The 17,666-nt window shown below is 40.3% G+C and overlaps 1 protein-coding gene across 1 annotated transcript; it reads right to left on the bottom strand.

The window, feature by feature from the left end:
• Nucleotides 1-9,017: 9,017 nt before the first annotated feature.
• On the bottom strand, nt 9,018-17,421 carry LOC124136947 (tubulin-specific chaperone A-like). Its single transcript, XM_046503029.2, has 4 exons — nt 17,250-17,421; nt 14,014-14,119; nt 10,875-10,961; nt 9,018-9,859 (listed from the first exon to the last, which is right to left on the bottom strand). Exons 1-4 carry the CDS (start codon nt 17,300-17,302, stop codon nt 9,776-9,778), a joined length of 330 nt encoding a protein of 109 aa, XP_046358985.1. The 5' UTR covers nt 17,303-17,421; the 3' UTR covers nt 9,018-9,775.
• Between the last annotated feature and the right edge of the window lie 245 nt (nt 17,422-17,666).

Genomic DNA, 17,666 nt, shown 5'->3' with positions numbered 1-17,666 from the left:
TCAAAAGGGCAGTGTTTCTGGTGGAGTGGCGCATCTCTATTAAAGGCATCGTATAATCAGTGTTTCTGTGATCCGTTCATTGATACACTACATTGATGAGACGTAAGTCAATACCTTGTCACAACCTATGTTGAAAAAGATCAGTTATTAGTTGACATTTATTATGGTATTTATTTTGAGTATATTTAAATAATTGTTTCAACAATTAGTTCATTGTGTGCAGCCTAATATCCGGCTCTTATATTCGTACACACACAAGATCTGAAAATATTGAAGAATATGAGAGCCCAGAAAGATGCTTTCCTTGTGTATCTGGTTGGGTCTGAAGCTATCGCGTGTGGGGTCAGTACATGCTTGAGAGGTTGCCGAGCAGAAACACGAGTGAAGGTAAAAATGGAGTTTAATGTCGCGTCCAAGATTATTATTGCACTTATATTAGCGAGATACCATGCCGCAGTTTAACATGAATACCCCACTCAGACACAGTATACTGACTCCGAGCCGACCAGCCCTTGTTTTACCCCCTTAATGCGGAGCCGAGCGCCAGTGTAAGAACAAGTACCATCTATTATCATCTTCTAGTGACGAGTCCGGGGATGCAGAAACACAAAGTGTGATGGTTCTGGTCATAGCCATTTACAGGTTCAAGACGGCATCAGTGAGAGGCTTGGGGTATTCTAGGGAGGGTTTAAGGTCATGTACATACAGTAAGACAGCATGTAAGAGCAAGGGCTATTGTCATGAAGACTATTGAATGGATAGATTCAAAACTCGGTTTGGGATGAAGAATTAATGTGTGCTACATATTACTTGTCTTAGATGAATGAGTGAGTGAGTGAGTATTGTTTTACGCCGCTTTTAGCAATATTCCAGCAATATCACGGCGGGGGACACCAGAAATGGGCTTCACACATTGTACCCATGTCGGGAATCGAACCCGGGTCTTCGGCGTGACGAGCGAACGCTTTAACCACTAGGCTTCCCGACCGCCCCCTTAGATGAATGAATACCATTCACAAATCAAAAGACCCCAGTTACGTTATGGAGAAATGATGAGATTCTGTTGATTCTACTTCCGGTATCAACAGGTTCAAGTGATTGTTCCGACTTGAATCATGCATCATGCGACTTTAATCACACTGAACAAAGTAAAACATTCAACAGTTAAATCTTTATGATGACGTCACGCTATTGTCACGCTAAAAGCTTTTCCCTCGCTCGCTATTTTACAATTTCAACCAAAACCTCGGAGGCGTGTTTTATCGTATAAATAGTTCACCATACTTATTTCCTTATAGAATATATAAATTCTAATAGTAACGGTAAGCGAGATATGGACCGCGGATATAATTTCGGTCGTCGGTCTCAATGACTCTTTGTCTGTAAAATACAATATTTGCCTCCATGTCGGGAGTGACACTGGTCACGAGAGGCCTTACAATTGGACGAAATGTTATAGAATATATTTGCATGTGACGCATCTTCTATAAAGACCCACAAAGTTGTGTCGTTATCTCCTCAAGTTGTCTATGTTCCTCTGTTTCATTAAGAAAGGATAGCCATTTGTCGGTACGGTAGCTCACCCTGCGTGATGTGTGTTCATCACTTCAGCTAAGATTCAACCCAAAATATCCGACTCGTGGAAAATACGCAAACAATGCGATTGCGCAGATAAAAGACAAATATTATTTTTCATATGTATTATAAAGTTGGTTGGTTGGTTGGTTTGTTGTTTAACGCCGCACTCAGCAATATTCCAGCTATATGACGGCGGTTTGTAAATAATCGAGTCTGGACCCGACAATCCAGTGATCAATATCATGAGCATCGATCCACGCAATTGGGATCGATGAGATGCATCAACCAAGTTAGCGAGCCTGACCACCCGATCCCGTTAGTCGCCTTTTACGACAAGCATTGTCGCCTTTTACGGCAAGCATGGGTTCCCGAAGAATCCGGAATCTTCACGGGTCCTATTATAAAGTAAAAGAAAGTCACCTTATGGTTAAAAACAATGGTCTGACGTGAAAATCGCCAGCACACACAGACACAGAGATGCCCTTGTATAAGCAGAACGTGAGGAAGTACATGGCACAACGATACTTGAAGTCTCGCGGCATCACAGACATCCTTCCTTTCATATCCGAGCACTTGTAGCCAGTTGCATCAAAGAACGGGGAAATCCGGTTCGTTTAGTTTTGGAAAATAAACATTTTAACAGAATATAGATTATTATTATGTACAGATCAAAATTTTAAAAAAGCTAAGAAGGCTTGGGTGATCCTGGCACAGTCAGGCTGGTTAAGCTCATCGTCAGCTCAGGGCCCTTGACCCGCTACACGCAGCCCAGGCAGCGAACGGGACTTCACCCAGGAAGTGCTGCCTCGTCAAAGCCACCTGGAACTTTTCGGAGAATGTGATGACTCCCCAACACTGCAGCCTTCTGCATTGCCCCTGTTGTCAGAAGGGCTGTATTCCTGGTAGCAAACCCGGGTACTCTCCCAATGGGAGTTAACTTGGGATTCAAGCGGGACATTTCGAAAGCGAGGTCCGCATATATTTGCCATGTTCGTCCTGAATCTTGTCATTCACATTTGTGTCAAAGGGGACAGAATATAAATAACATAAATGATTTCGTTGGATTTATCGAAAAGGACAAGATCGGGTTTTTTTTTTTAGCCCTGGGTAGGTCTAGGGCTGTATACGGGCCTATTCAAAAACATTTTTTATTTATCATTTTTCATGACGCCCTCAACATATTCTAGGTTGCTCCATGGATGGACGTCTGTGTCAAAAACACAAGCATGACGAAGACGGTAATAAAAGGACAGAGCCACTCCATCATGTCGCTTATGAGATACTGTGTTGTGCCAAAGCTGGGCATCCACTGACAATGTGTTGGACAGTCTCATTAAATTCATTGCATAATCTACATTTCGAGTGGGACGTGACTGGACCTGAGCAGCAAACAGAACGCCTTCTGTTTCACTGCTCAGGCAAGCCAACTTCATCCAAACGAAATACTCTGCTGGGTTGTTGTTCTTCTGAACACACTGCACACAAACTCGCTGAAGTGGTCGTTCAGATAGCCTCTCGTTGAAAAACTGACCCTGGGCCCATTTGATATGGCACTTCGCTTGGTTGACACTCATTTCTGTACCGTCCAGCAGTGCAGAACGATCAACAAAATCAACATTGACATTGAGATTATGTCCCACGTCTTTGGCTCGTTTAAAGAAACTGTGGGATGCCTTGTTTTCATCATGGGTCTTGTCATGTTTCACAAGAGGATCATCAGACAAATAAATGTGTGCAAAAGTGCACAATACAATTCTATCATGAAGAGCCTTCACGTTAATCAAACCACGCCCTCCCATTAATATTGGTAAACATAAGCGATTGAGGTAAGAGAGAGGGTGGTGGGATCTATTGTCTGATATGATTCTTCGAGTGAGGGTGTCAATGCCCTGAACTTCTTGTTTCGCCCAATCAACAGCAAGAGAATAGGAAAGAAAGGGTACAGCGTAAGTATTTGTGTCTTTGACTTTATTGCGTGCGTTGAGCTCTGAACTCTAGATTTTCCTTCATATGGGCATTATGGAGTTTGTCCCTAATTTGCATCACTTAGTGCGTATGGGCCCGTCCTTCCACGAGATGGTCAATATATCATCAAACGGTTAAATCTCTTTTCAAGATATGTGTCTCTCTGTTACAGTCAGTGTGTAAAATCGGTCAATGTGTAAAATACTTAACTTTTCACTCAGCAATTTATAAAGCGCCTAAATATTTCAGTTATTTTACAAATAGAGAAACAGATCCATTTATTTTATATGATAACGAATTTGAAATTTGAATTTGTGATGTTAAATTTCATCACCCAGAGACGGAAAATGATAGGATTGAAAGAAAACGAAAGTCAATGGATAATATATTTTTTTTTTTTTTGGGGGGGGGCTTCTAATCCCAGCATAATGGTGTCCATGGTGATGTTTTTAAAACCTACCATATAAATGGACAGATTTTTCAGTCAATTTGTAAAATGATTGAAATATATAGGCATTTTATAAATGGCCGAAACGAATAATTTACACATAGACTTTAACATAATACAACTCCGTAAAAGAACCTTCAATCTCAGTACAGGTACAGGCGCTTTTATCTTGTACTGGACTACTATTGTCTTTCTACATATAACACTTAATTATGTGTAGGGTTGTCGGTCCTGTGCTTTATGCGGGAAATTGTTATATATACATTAGTGCCACGGCACTTAGCTCACCTGGATATGCAGTTACCAGCTTAAAATGTTAGCAAAACACTAAACGCATTGATATTAACATTTCTTCTGCATAAGTACTTAGCAATAAAAAGAAAAACACCTTGAACAACAGATCAAGTCATCATCAGGAAATTATACAGGCCAAAGATAAGCTGTCCCATGGTGGCAATTTAGTGGGAGAAAAACGCGTAATTTAGACCCCCCTAGAACAGGACGAAGTTCTACATGAGGACGATATTGATAAAGCTAATGTTCTTAATGATTATTTCGTAGAACAAGCCTCAGTTCCTGACATGGATGACGTCGTTGATGATTACGCATTTTCCGTTAATGGTTTTCCCCACGAGCAAATATGTTTATCTGAGAAAGAAATAGAGGATGTATTATTGTCACTTGACGTATCAAAATCTACTTGTCCTGATTTGATTGTTTTATCGAAACCACTTGTAAAGTTATTTCATTTATCCCTGTCCCAACATATCTTTCCTATGCCATGGAAACAGTCATCAGTAATCCCAATTTATATAAGAAAAATGACACCCATGCTTGTTGTAACTACAGACCGATCGCGCTCACAAGTTTCCTATCGAAAGTATTTGAGAAATGTGTCCTAAAACGTGCACAACAATTTCTCCGATAATCAAGTTATAACTTGTTTGCAATCAGGGTTTACCGCCCCTGACTCAACTGCTTACCAACTGACCAATCTTTATGATTTCATAGGCAAGGCCTTAGATGATGGAAAGGAAGTTAAGGCAATATTCTGTGACATTGGTAAAGATTTCGATCGTGTTTGGCACAAAGGTTTGTTACATAAATTAAGCAAGTGTGGGATAAAAGGGACTCTCTTAAAATGGTTCCAAAATTACTTAACTGGTAGAAAGCAACATACAGTTATTAATGGACACACATCAAATGTTAAACCTGTACCTGCTGGTGTTCCTCAAGGTTAAGTGTTAGAACCCTTATTATTTTTAGTATTCATTGATGATATCGTCTGTGACATCCAATGTAATGTAAAATTGTTTGCTGACGATACTTCGCTATATGTCATTATTGATGACCCATTATCAACAAGTATTTCAATTAATCATAATTTGGAACGTATTTCTCAATGGGCTAAAACTTGGAAAATAAAATTTAATCCCGATAAAACAGAAGCAATTCAATTTTCAAGAAAACGTAACGTCACTGTCCTGTCTGATCTGTTCATGAATGATGTAAAAATAATTGAGTGAGTGTGATTTTACGCCGCTTTAAGCAATATTCCAGCAATATCATGGCGGGGGACACCAGAAATGGGCTTCACACACTGTACCCAGATGTAAAAATAAAGAATGTTAATAGCCACATAACTTTACAAAGTGATGGGCATTGGCAAAGCCATATTGAAAATCTAACTGCCAAGGTTAGCCCATTGATAAATTGCTTTCGTCGTCTGAAATATCGTTTGAACAGACACAGTCAACATACGCTCATACTACCCTTGTCTGATTACTGTGACCATATATAGAATAATTGCACCAAGGGTCAAGAATTGTCCCTAGAAATGTTACATCTAGATGCACTCAGGACAATATGAGGTGTCGTGAGGGGCACACGTCATACAAAATTAAATAACGAAACCGGTCTATGGTCTTGGCTGAGAGAAGATGCTTTCACAAATTATGCATTTTTTATAAAATGAAAGGTGGGACAGCGCCAAATTATTTATGTGATAAGGTACCTGTAAAAACCTTGGATCGCGCACATTATGAAACACGTAACACAAACGAATACTATGAGCCCAATTGCCGAACTGAATTATCTAAAAAATCATTGTTACCTTCCACAGTCTCCGCCTGGAATGTACTAGATTCTACTCTGAGAGAAGCCGCTCCTTTAAAAAACTGTATAAGTGTATTAAATCAGAAGTGCCTGACATATTTAAAAATATTGATTCACGCGTAAATCAGATAATCCACTGTAAGTTAAGACTAGGATGTAGTGATCTGAACGGTCACAAACTTTGAAAGATTTATTAGCGATAATGCTCAATGTTCATGTGTTTTTTTCAACGAAAGTGCTTTACACTGCCTATTAACTTGCCCAAATTATACTGAGATTAGATCCGAAAGCTATCATTATGTTAATGGATATGACCTCCGAACCGTCCTGTTTGGTACCGTCAGCCTAGATAAAGAAATACTGCTGAATATCGTTGACACTGTACATCATTACTTCTCTATGGGCAAAAGATTTGTCTAAACACGCACTCTTATATAAACCTCACTAACAACTGTTTACCCTTGATGTACCACATATGACTTAATACCAAGTCTATACTACTGTATTATTAAACTACTGCTGCTTGTTCGAATTTTGTCGGGGAGAGATATTTATGTAAGCTCTGCCTGTTTATCAATGTCCTTTCACTGTACCAAGTGGAATTAATATTGTTTTTTAAAAAGAAGATGTTTTATGATAATTTAAAATATTGTAAGAAAACAGAACACATGAGCTGAGTGATGAGTCTATGATGACTTTGCACAGATCAAATAATATTCCATTTTCATAGTGAATCCATAAATGTTTGTTTTGTGAATACAGAGTAGTTTGTTTTGTGAATCCAGAATAGTTTGTTTTGTGAATACAGAAATGTTTGTTTTGTGAATACAGAGTGGTTTGTTTTGTGAATCCAGAGAGTTTGTTTTATGAGGTGAGGTGAGGTGAGGTGAAATTGGGTTTAACGTCGCGTCCAAGATTATTGCACTTATATAGCGACGTGCATGCACGTGTATGTGTGTGTGTGGCTGCTTGTACTAGTCCGGACTGATGCCGATTTATAGTGCTAGCTCACTGAGATACCATGCCACAGTTTAACATGAATACCCCACTCAGACACAGTATACTGACTCCGAGCCGACCAGTCCTTGTTTTAGCCCCTTAATGCCGAGCGCCAGACAGGGTAACAACAAGTACAATCTTTTAACGTCTTTTTGTATGACGCGGCCCGGGATCGAACCCTGGACCTTCCGCTCTCCGGGCGGACGCTCTACCACAAGACCACGGAGGCGGTCTGTTTGTTTTATGAATCCAGAATAGTTTGTTTTATGAATCCAGAATAGTCTGATTTATCAGCCTAGTATTTTGCACTGTTCACATACAGTAAGAGCAGTGGCTGTGATACATCTGTCTGTACAAAACACATTCACTTGAATAAAAGTTTATTTGTTTGATTTGTCATATATTTTATGCAAAAGGAACACATGCTGACATGATCTGATAGGGGTAGACATTGACATCTTGATGAACAACAATGAGGGTTCACATAACAGGGACAATAGTCAGCCTTACAGGGGACTGAAGCACACTCATACAAACTTAACTGAGTGGTCTTAAACACAATGTGGGTGCAAGGAGGGTAATGTAATGACTACATGCCAATTTATATCCTTCAGTGATTTGAAACTTTGCCTCCTGCGATAGGTCATCCAAATCCAAACAATGCCATTACAAGAGATTATCGATTTACACATCTAAAGACCTGTGAAGACCCAGGGTAGAACAGGTCTTCAACAACCCATGCTTGCCGTAAAAGGCAACTATGCTTGCCATAAAAGGTGACTATGCTTGTCATAAGAGGCGACTAACAGGTTCAAGTGGTCAGACTCGCTGACTTGGAAGATGCATGTCATCGCACCCAAATTGCATGGACCGATGCTCATGATGTCAATCACTGGATTGTCTAGTCCAGACTCAATTATTTACAGACCGCTGTCATATAGATGGAATATTGCTGAGTGCGGTGTTAAACAACAAACAAACAAAACACAGACAATTTGAGTAAGGCCATGAAGAGGGGAAATGCAGAACTTAACATGGAACACTGCGAAAGAAGCCAATTGCATGCATGACTCATTTGATTGTGGTGAACATGCCTGACGCAGTGAGGTTAATGATGTAGATGTTCTATTGACTTCAGTTTCAAGGTGTATACTGTAAATATTCATACTCTAGCTTGTAACAGTCCACACCGAAAACAGTATTACACCTAACACAAGAATTTCACAGACATACCACAGCTGAATCATTTAAGTTAACAACTGGGTCTGGTACTGGAGTCTCACCACTGCCATTGTTGTAATGTCTCTGTTAGCATTATGCAACTATACTGAATTGCAAACCAGCAGTCGGTAGCACGATCCACAGCCAGGTCACACACATCATCATCCCCTTCCACAAGCATGGGGCAGTGGGTGCCTCAAGTGCAAGGCACAGGAACATCAAGTACAACACACTTTGAGCATGACGGATGTAAGCACCACCTAAATGCGATACAGATAAATAGAGGGAATCCCTTTAAGAGTGGCACAACCATGAATTCTGGTTATAGCATCACTAGGCAGATATAAAGTAGTCCAGACATCAAGTGTTGCATCACTAGAGTGAGATGTTGATTTGATACTTTCAGACCCAGGCAAATACAGTCCTTCATCATAACAAGTACATAACAAAACAGACTATTTACAAGCATAGAGCCAATAACAGTAATCATGGTACTAGCCATGATGTACAGTCAACTTGCATGCCGTTGAGAAAGAGTGAGTGAGTTGGGTTTAACGCCGCTTTTAACAATATTCCAGTTATATCGCGGCATGTCAGCTTAATGTGGGAGGAAAGCCCGAAATGATGCAGGTCTCAGACGTTTACCATAACGGTGAAACCTACTAGAACGGGTATGGTGCTGACAAACCTAGAAACATAATCGGGGCGAACCGGGATTCGAACTCACAATCATAGGTTTCTGGCGTGCCCAAGGGGCGCAACTCCTTGCACAGCGAATCACAGCGCCTTAGACGACTGGGCCACCTGTGCCCCCTGTTGAGAAAGAGACCAGGATGGCCTACCAGTTTCAGCATGTACTAAACCAGCAGTAATTAGCACAAATCAAAAGAAAACAATAGATATCTTGAAAGGTCGGTGCTTAGGGGAATATAATTCCTCAAATAGAAAGGGTGCTATCTTGTTTGTTTCCTACTGTGTATTGATGAACATTACATTAGTCATACATCATGTACATTAAAATTGTTTCTAATTTGGATTTGAATTTTCGGATTTTGTTTTCAACAGCTTATGCTAAAATTTGAAAATCCTTATGTTTAAAAATATTTCTTGGATATGCAAAATATGAGGAGAGGAACCACAGTGCATCAATCACTCTAAACACTGAATGTCAACAAAGTGATGAAATCATGCTCTGAAGAGTTTTCTCCCCTGAATAAAATAATGATCACAATAATAATTCAGATTTTCAAAGCTAAGAATGAGCTTCATATACACCAAATGCCAAATGTAATTACAGTATCCGTGAGCCCGACAAAATGGAGACGTTACATGTGTATCAGTATTAATGCAGCCCCTTGACAGACAGGGTCTGCCATTTACTCATACACAGGATAGCATGCATTGGTAAAGTAAAGTTTCTGCTTCATCATAGACAGTTGAAGGACAACACTATGCTAGAGCTGTCTGTGCTGCCTCCAGGATCTCCTTGGCTTGGCCGAATTCCTCTGCTCCTGACAGATCACTTTCTCTTTGCTGTAAGGATAAACATACAAAACTCATTGTTTGACATGATAATCGAACATCTGCAAATAATCCTATTATTTTGACAGCCTGGATACAAGATGGTGTCCGATCTTATTTTGACAAAATCAAATCTAATCTTGTGACGACAGTATTTCAGATCAAGTGTTATTATGCCCTAGTTCAGAATCTTTCAGCATTATCTTGTGTTCTGTTTGTTTATAACGCTGCAATCAGCAATATTCCAGCTATATGATGGTGGTGTGTAAATAATCGAATCTGGACCAGACAATCCAGTAATTAACATCATGAGCATCTATCCACGCAATTGGAATATGATGACATGCATGCACGATGACAAATCCAAATTGTTTCCATGGAAATCAAGAAAAATAAAAATGCCAAAAATCTGCAAATACTAAAGGCAACACATCTGTTTGATATATCTGCCAAGTTTTGTTGAAAAATATAGAACGGTTATCGAGTTACGCTCCAGAAACTAAAACAAGTCGCACAAAATTATCTGTGAAACAAGCAATCGTGTCCTTGTCCAACTTCTTTCCCTAAAGATTTTCAAAAATAAAAATTCGAAAAATCCCCAAATATCAAAAGACACCACTTCAGTATGTGACTGATACATCTTTCAAATTTCGATCAAATATATACTGAATGGTTTTGGAGTTCTGCCCCGGAAAAGGAAATGATTACGGACAGGTAGGCGGACAGGCGGACAGACAGAGTGGCTGATCGCTATATCCCCCACGCATTTTATGCGGGGGGGGGGGATACAAATGGCCTCAGTACCACAGATGAGAGCACATGCAAGTATCGTGTTACGTATCGGATCGTGACCACGATATCGTGATACATATCAGATCGCATAGTTGGTGTATCATCCTAGCCCTAGGGGCCATGGATCAACATTTCTGATACCAGACCCATAATTTTCACAGCCATATTTAAATCATAATGATGATAATGAATCTGAGTTTACTGTATTCCTACTGATTGTTACAGATGTACGTACCAGTGTCTGTTCCAGCTCATCGTACGCCGTCCTCAGCCTCTTCTTGGTGTCCGGGATCATCACGCGGGACTCCTGCAGCACCTCCATCTGTAACAAGCATCAGTCACACACATCCCACAATGTCTGTCAAGTCTGGAGTGAGTGAGTGAGTGTGGCTATGCTGCTGTTAGCAATATTCCAGCAATAGCATGGTGGGGGGACACCTGAAATGGGCTTCACACATTGTACCCATGGCGGGAATCGAACCCGGGTCTTCGGCGTGACAAACGAACGCTTTAACCACTAGGCTACCCGACCGCCCCCAGTCAAGTTTGGAAAGGTAAGGGTTTTGTTGTTTTGCTATTCAACGTCCCACTCAGCAATGTTCCAGCTATAGGACAGCAGTCTGTGCATAATCATGCATGGAACAGGCAATCCAGTGATTGATATTATCTCAGTCTAAGTCAAAGTTGTTGCCATGGAAACTCGAAAAATACTTTTTTTTTTAAAATCCCAAACTATCAAAAGGCACCAGTTCACCACTAGAGCTATCCATGTGCCAAGTCTGGTTAAGATGTCTCTCATGGGTTTGAGTTCTGCTCCGGAAACGAAATATGACAGACAAACATGACCCATTCCTATATCCCACTTCCACTTTATAGCAGGGGATAACAACTCCACCCCCACTGCAAACTAAACACTACCCCAGGACTCTTACCAGTGAATACCAAACAGGGTTTGCAAAGCCTGTGAAACATATTTAGTTGGAGACACGGTTAGCAATGAAGGAGCTTCCTAGGGTCTCTGAGTATGGTTGAGGTTTGCTTTCATAATATATCTTAGAACACATCTTATTTTCTTATTATTAACTTTAGGCTTATGACCAGTGCTTGTTACTATGAGAAGTGGCCCACGTCTCTGGGTACAGGGACTCAACTAAGTCCCAGATCTTGCCTCATACAACAAGCACACAAGGCAGGAGACCTATTCCAAACCAGAATCACCACAAGGGCATGTATTTGATATAAATAACAAACATGTTATCATCACACTATTCCTACAATAAATATTCAGCATGTTGTTTAGTGAATCTCTTGAGGAACTCTGAATCCATGATCGTGATGTTGCGACAAGGACCACCAGCATGGCTTTGTCTGGGTCCTGGTCCAACTTGGAACACTTACAGTGACAAAGAATTGAGTGAGTTGTGCTTAACGCCGCTTTTAACAGTATTCCAGTTATAGCGCGGTGTGTCAGCTTAATGTGGGAGGAAAGCCCGAAATGATGCAGGTCTCAGACGTTTACCACTTCAGTGAAACCGACGAGCACAATATGGTGCTGACAAACCTAGAAACATAATCGGGGCGAACCGGGATTCGAACCTACAATCATAGGTTTCTGGCATGCACAAGGGATGCAACTCTGCACAGCAAATCGCGGCGCCTTAGACGACTGGGCCCCCCAGTGACAAAGATGCAAGATCAGGGAGGAGACCCTAAGACGAGGTGAAATGGGGTCTGTTCATGATTATTGTACTCATATAAGCATTGTGCATGCACATGTGTGTGTGTGTGCCTTATTAAATTAGTCCGGACTAATGATGGTTTTACAGTGCTAGCCCATGAGATACCATGCCACACCTCAACAAGGTCTAACGAGAAGGCCATCTCATCACAGCTGAAACACATTGCTACACTTTACAGATATTGATAAGTAATAAAATATGACAAATTCATTATAAGATTTTCTTTCAAATTGTAAAATATGAGGTGGAACATATTTTTTAGATTATATTTTCTGAAAAAGCTGTTCAAGTATTGACCAAACAGTATCAACGATAGGTAAGACTGGGTACACCAATAAATAAAGTAAACAAGAGTCATCCGAAGATGACATATCCCCCCGATGTGGCATGTCGGTAAACTGTGTGTATCTTCAAATGTATTTAGGTTGGCTTTTTCCTTGATGCCAAAACCAGAAATATAATGAAGGTTATTAAATATTGGTTCATGTAGCTCACTTTCTGATGATCTCATGAAATTGTAATAACAATAACGTCGCAGATTCGCATATGAATAGCTCTGTAGTAGCCTCATGACACAAAGGCATAAAGAGAATGTACTAGGTTATGTAGCTCACATCATATATAGTATATGATATCAGTAAATCATGTAAATAGTACACCTTAGAATTATATGTCAGGGGCTACAAATTAAAAAGATTAAAATCTACAAATAACAAACTGCACTACTAGTGAACATGATTTATATGTGCATAAAGTTTGGTGAATCTATGTCGCATGGCTTAGAAGATATGCTCCATCAATTTTCAATTTAAATTAAAAAAAGAAGAAGAAAAATCTGTTAATAGCAAAGGCATCACTACATAACCTGCTTGATAGGTGTAAAAACTTTTGAGAAGCTAAGTTCTATGGTTCAGGAGATATGGTCCGGACAAGAGCACTACCCTCAAATTTCCATGGAAACAACAAAAATATAAAATTCTAAAAATCCCTAAATAGCAAAAGGCACTTCTACTGAGCCTGATTGTTAAGTGTACAAAGTTTTGGGAAGCTAGGTTGTACGGTTTAGGAAATAAGCTCCGGACAAGAGCACTACCCTCAAATTTCCTAAGTTCATCATATTTCCATGGAAACGACAAAAGAAAAAAATTCTAAAAATCCCTAAATAGCAAAAGGCACTACTACTGAGCCTGATTGGTAAGTGTACCAAGTTTTTGGGAAGCTAGGTTGTACGGTTTAGGAAATATGCTCCGGACAAGAGCAGAACCATCAAATTTCCTAAGTTCATCATATTTCGATGGAAACGACAAAAATAAAACATTCTAAAAATCTCTAAATAGCAAAAGGCACTACTACTGAGCCTGATTGGTAAGTGTGACAAGTTTTGTGAAGCTAGATTGTACGGTTTAGGAAATATGCTCCGGACAAACTATGATTACAGACGGACGGACAGACATACTGATGGCTATATCCCCCCGTCATTATATATAAAAAGGAAATTTATTCATCCGTTTGTACTCATGGTACTTGGGAACAATAAAGTGATGAAAGGCAGGCAGAGTTGAAAATCTTTCAATTGTCATTGCCGGTAGGGGTAAGCCATCATATTCCTCAGAATGGCCTGAGATGCAACTTCACCTGTTTCCGGACATCATGCTCATCGACCCCTTCGGCCTTCATCTTGTTGACCCGAGCTTCCTGCGTCTCCACCTCCTTCTCGTACATCGACTTCTCTTTTGTCAGTCTGTATCGGAAACCACAGTATTAATCACAAATACAACATCAAACACAACACACTCATTGGTTACTACTAGTTCGATGAGTGTGCACCAACTGTTACGATGTGTTTGCCAATTCAGCAACAAGTGCTTGCATTATGGCTGAATGGGTCATAGTTAGCACTGGTACTACATAAATGTACCCCAGGTAGGTTTCTGTATCCAAATATGTTCCCAAGCCAAAATTAGAATGCAGAAAAGTACTTGGTACTCCATACAGCGGACGAGTCCATATTCCCTAGCCCAAAACAGACACTGGTTCTTGTTGTAGTTCCGGGTTGCCTGATAACCTGTGCATCAAGGAATATTAGATTATTGTACGTACGCCACTGTGTATGATCGTCTCTTGTATGATACGCTGGAATGAATCTCATAAGTACTGCCATGTTGAATTTAATTGCGGTTTGGTACACAGGAATACCTAAAGAACCGCTTTTGCTCATTGGTTAGGGAACATTTTTGTTTACAGAAAAGTACCTGTGCCGACAATGACTACTTCAGCTGTATTATGTGTATCTCCTAACTTGGGAAGAAAACAGGTAGTCTTCTTAGATATTCTCTTCTCTCAGGACTAGGCCATGTCTAGCCATGTGAATCTATAATCCATACTTCATGTACTATGTCACATTCTGCTGGTTCACAGTTCAGGGGTTTGTCATGTTTGTGGGGTCCTTGAAGATGTCTGCTGGCGTCATGGATTTATCTTGGATTCCAAACTAAGTACCCATGGCATGCAAAATGGACAAACATAATTACTTTGTGCAAAAGTGGGATTGTTTTACGGGGGAAGTATGTCGATGGTTCTGTGCGTTATAAAATATTTTAAGAGTGTTACGTCACATGCCCGATTCAATTCTCAAGCCAAAACATAGAGAGCTCCGCACAGGAAAGTCGACAACGCAAGTGCTGCACAGAGCATCATTCATTTGTTAAAAGGTTTAGGTTTTATTATGGCCGAGTCACAAAATACAAATTGCCAGCTAGATTAGATAAGAAGCCAGTGATTATCAAAGCCTACATCACAATATAAATATTCCTTGGTTGTCTCATGTGGATAATCCCAATCACTCTCCTACCCAGAGTTCCTTGCGGCCAGTCAATTCATGTGATTCTGTTTTATTTCAGACGAGTTTACACATTTATATATACATATGACATAAACGGTTTATCTTTCATTGAGAAAATATCCTAAAACGTGGAAAACTATTTCCTCTTGCGCATTCATCTTCCATGTGCTGTCGAAGCCCAACTGACAGCTGGCGATACAGTCACTTTGATGTGTGAAGCTATATATATCTCACTGTCACAGTTGTAGTAGCACATCTGTACAATTATGCAAGACAACATGTAAACTGTAAAATGCAACGAAGGGCTTGCATAAGGCCTAACTGTTCTCATTTAAATTTGCTTAAGTAAGTTTGTTTAGAACCAAGAGAAAAGTCTGGTCACATGATAAGCCTACACCCACGGAGTGGTCACTGGGTCAGATTTGGTTGGTTTGTTGTTTTACGCCGCATTCAGCAATATTCCAGCTATATGACGGCGGTCTGTAAATAATCTAGTCTGGACCCAACAATCCAGTGATTAATATCATGAGCATCGATCCACGCAATTGGGATCGATGACATGCTTCAACCAAGTCAGCGAGCCTGACCACCCAGTCAGAAACGGAAAAAGGCGAGCTGAGGCAAGTAAGCTTGGGGGTCATCTGGTATTACTTTCTGATGTATAGAGGTATTTTAACATTGCATTCAATATAATAAGGGCACTTTCTCTTTATTGGTCCTGTCATCAGTGAAATATAAGTCAACCTCATAAAGCAAAACATTTCTTATATATATTCAGCCTCTGGGCAGGTCTAGGTAAATGCCTGCAAGTATTCCCATACCATGTACACAGCATGTCCATATCTAAATATATCTACAACTTTGCTCCTCGCACCATGAGAGCAATCATCTTGAAAAATATCTGCAAATTTTGTCTCAGCAGCCATTATAGGAGATGTTTGATATTAGCCTGATTATGTGATATGCACTGTGGAAAGAAATGAGTGAGTGAGTGAGTATGGTTTTGTGCTGCTTTTAGTAATATTCCAGCAATATTAGGCAGGGGACACCAGAAATGGGTTTCACATATTGTACCCATGTCGGGAATCTACCCCGGGTTTTCGGCTTGACGAGCGAACGCTTTAACCACTAGGCTACCCGACCGCCCCTGGAAAGCAATGATGAAGAAGTGGGAAAGCACTTATGGTCCACTGACCAGTGGTATAGCTTTGGCTAAATTACCGCATTAATTAGACGAGCTGGCAAAATGCACTTGAGTCCCCACAGTGCTAGATCTAACTGGATCTGAAAAAGTGCTCCTGGTAAAATGCACTACACCCGATGCCTTTGCCTTGGACTGACATTTGGGTTGAGCTGGGGTCAGATATTTATCAGGTTGGATAGCTTGTACCAGCCCCTCACCTTATATATATAAGAAAGTTAATTTATATCAGACTACATGGTAAACCATGGCAATCACTCAACTTTGTAAAACTTCTGAATATATAAAAAAATGTTTAGAATACACTGTCATGCTAAACAGAATGAACAATTTTTATATTTAGACATGCATCATTTTGATTCTAGATCAGGTAGATGGATGAGTCAGAAGCTGCAACGAGAGACAAGTCACCAGGTCATACTTTCTGCATGTAGATTGTAGCGAGACTGATACTGAGTGAGAGTAAAATCACACAATCATAATGAACAGCAGGAAAATTACTGTAATTAATAGTTGTCAAGGAGACCGACAAAACAGACTAGATCAGAATGACTTGAAACAAACTTGCTACGTTGGAGATCTAGTAATTTTGTCGTAGATACGGTCTGCATCCGATCTCACACATCGCTACGGCCAATGACATTTTCACAAACAGGACGGAAAATAAAACAGAAATCACCAGCATTCTCCTGACAGTGAGCCTCGGGTGTACACAAGCATGCGCAGGTCCCCAGGCGAGTGTCATGTGTAAACACACGCGACATTTCACGTCTGAATCATGCTGCATAGATCTACATAAGAAAAGAAAGTTAACATGTTAATACTCGCCTTTTCACGACTCCAGTCTTGATTTTGATTTGCCTTATTCTCGGGTCAGCCATCGTGTCTTATATTTATGGAGTTGTCAGTCAAGTTATTCAATATGCACGCTCGAGTGTTTTTCGCGACCGGCAACGCTGAGAAATGACTGGGCTGTTTCCTTTCCACGGAAATAGCTCTTCATAGTCAGAGGCGCCGGCCACGGACAGAAATCTAGCCAATCAGCGTTGAAATTCGTCGCGTACTTGGTTGAACCGGTTATGTTTTTCCTCCGCGCTATCATCTATGCGCTTTTACAGATATTAGTAGACAGGATTCAGGTGTAGCAAATGTGATGACATTTTGACTCCATGCACGGCAGTGTTTGTTAGTGTTTCAACATAGTCAAAGAACACAAACACCACTTTTGTAATGGCACATCTTTTA

Source organism: Haliotis rufescens, unplaced genomic scaffold (assembly GCF_023055435.1).
Source record: "Haliotis rufescens isolate VD_foot unplaced genomic scaffold, xgHalRufe1.0.p SCAF_1, whole genome shotgun sequence".
In the NCBI taxonomy this organism is placed as follows: Eukaryota; Metazoa; Mollusca; class Gastropoda; order Lepetellida; family Haliotidae; genus Haliotis; species Haliotis rufescens.
The sequence above is the reverse complement of the archived record's forward strand: the minus strand, read 5'-3'. Positions and strand labels throughout refer to the sequence as shown.

What these genes read in the sequence shown, in the direction of transcription:
- LOC124136947 (XM_046503029.2), bottom strand. Translation starts at nt 17,302, where the DNA reads ATGGCTGACCCGAGAATAAGGCAAATCAAAATCAAGACTGGAGTCGTG. An exon ending in AAGACTGGAGTCGTGAAAAG is followed by an intron (nt 14,120 to 17,249) that starts GCGAGTATTAAC and finishes TTTCCGATACAG; the next exon opens with ACTGACAAAAGAGAAGTCGA. An exon ending in AGCATGATGTCCGGAAACAG is followed by an intron (nt 10,962 to 14,013) that starts GTGAAGTTGCAT and finishes TGCTTGTTACAG; the next exon opens with ATGGAGGTGCTGCAGGAGTC.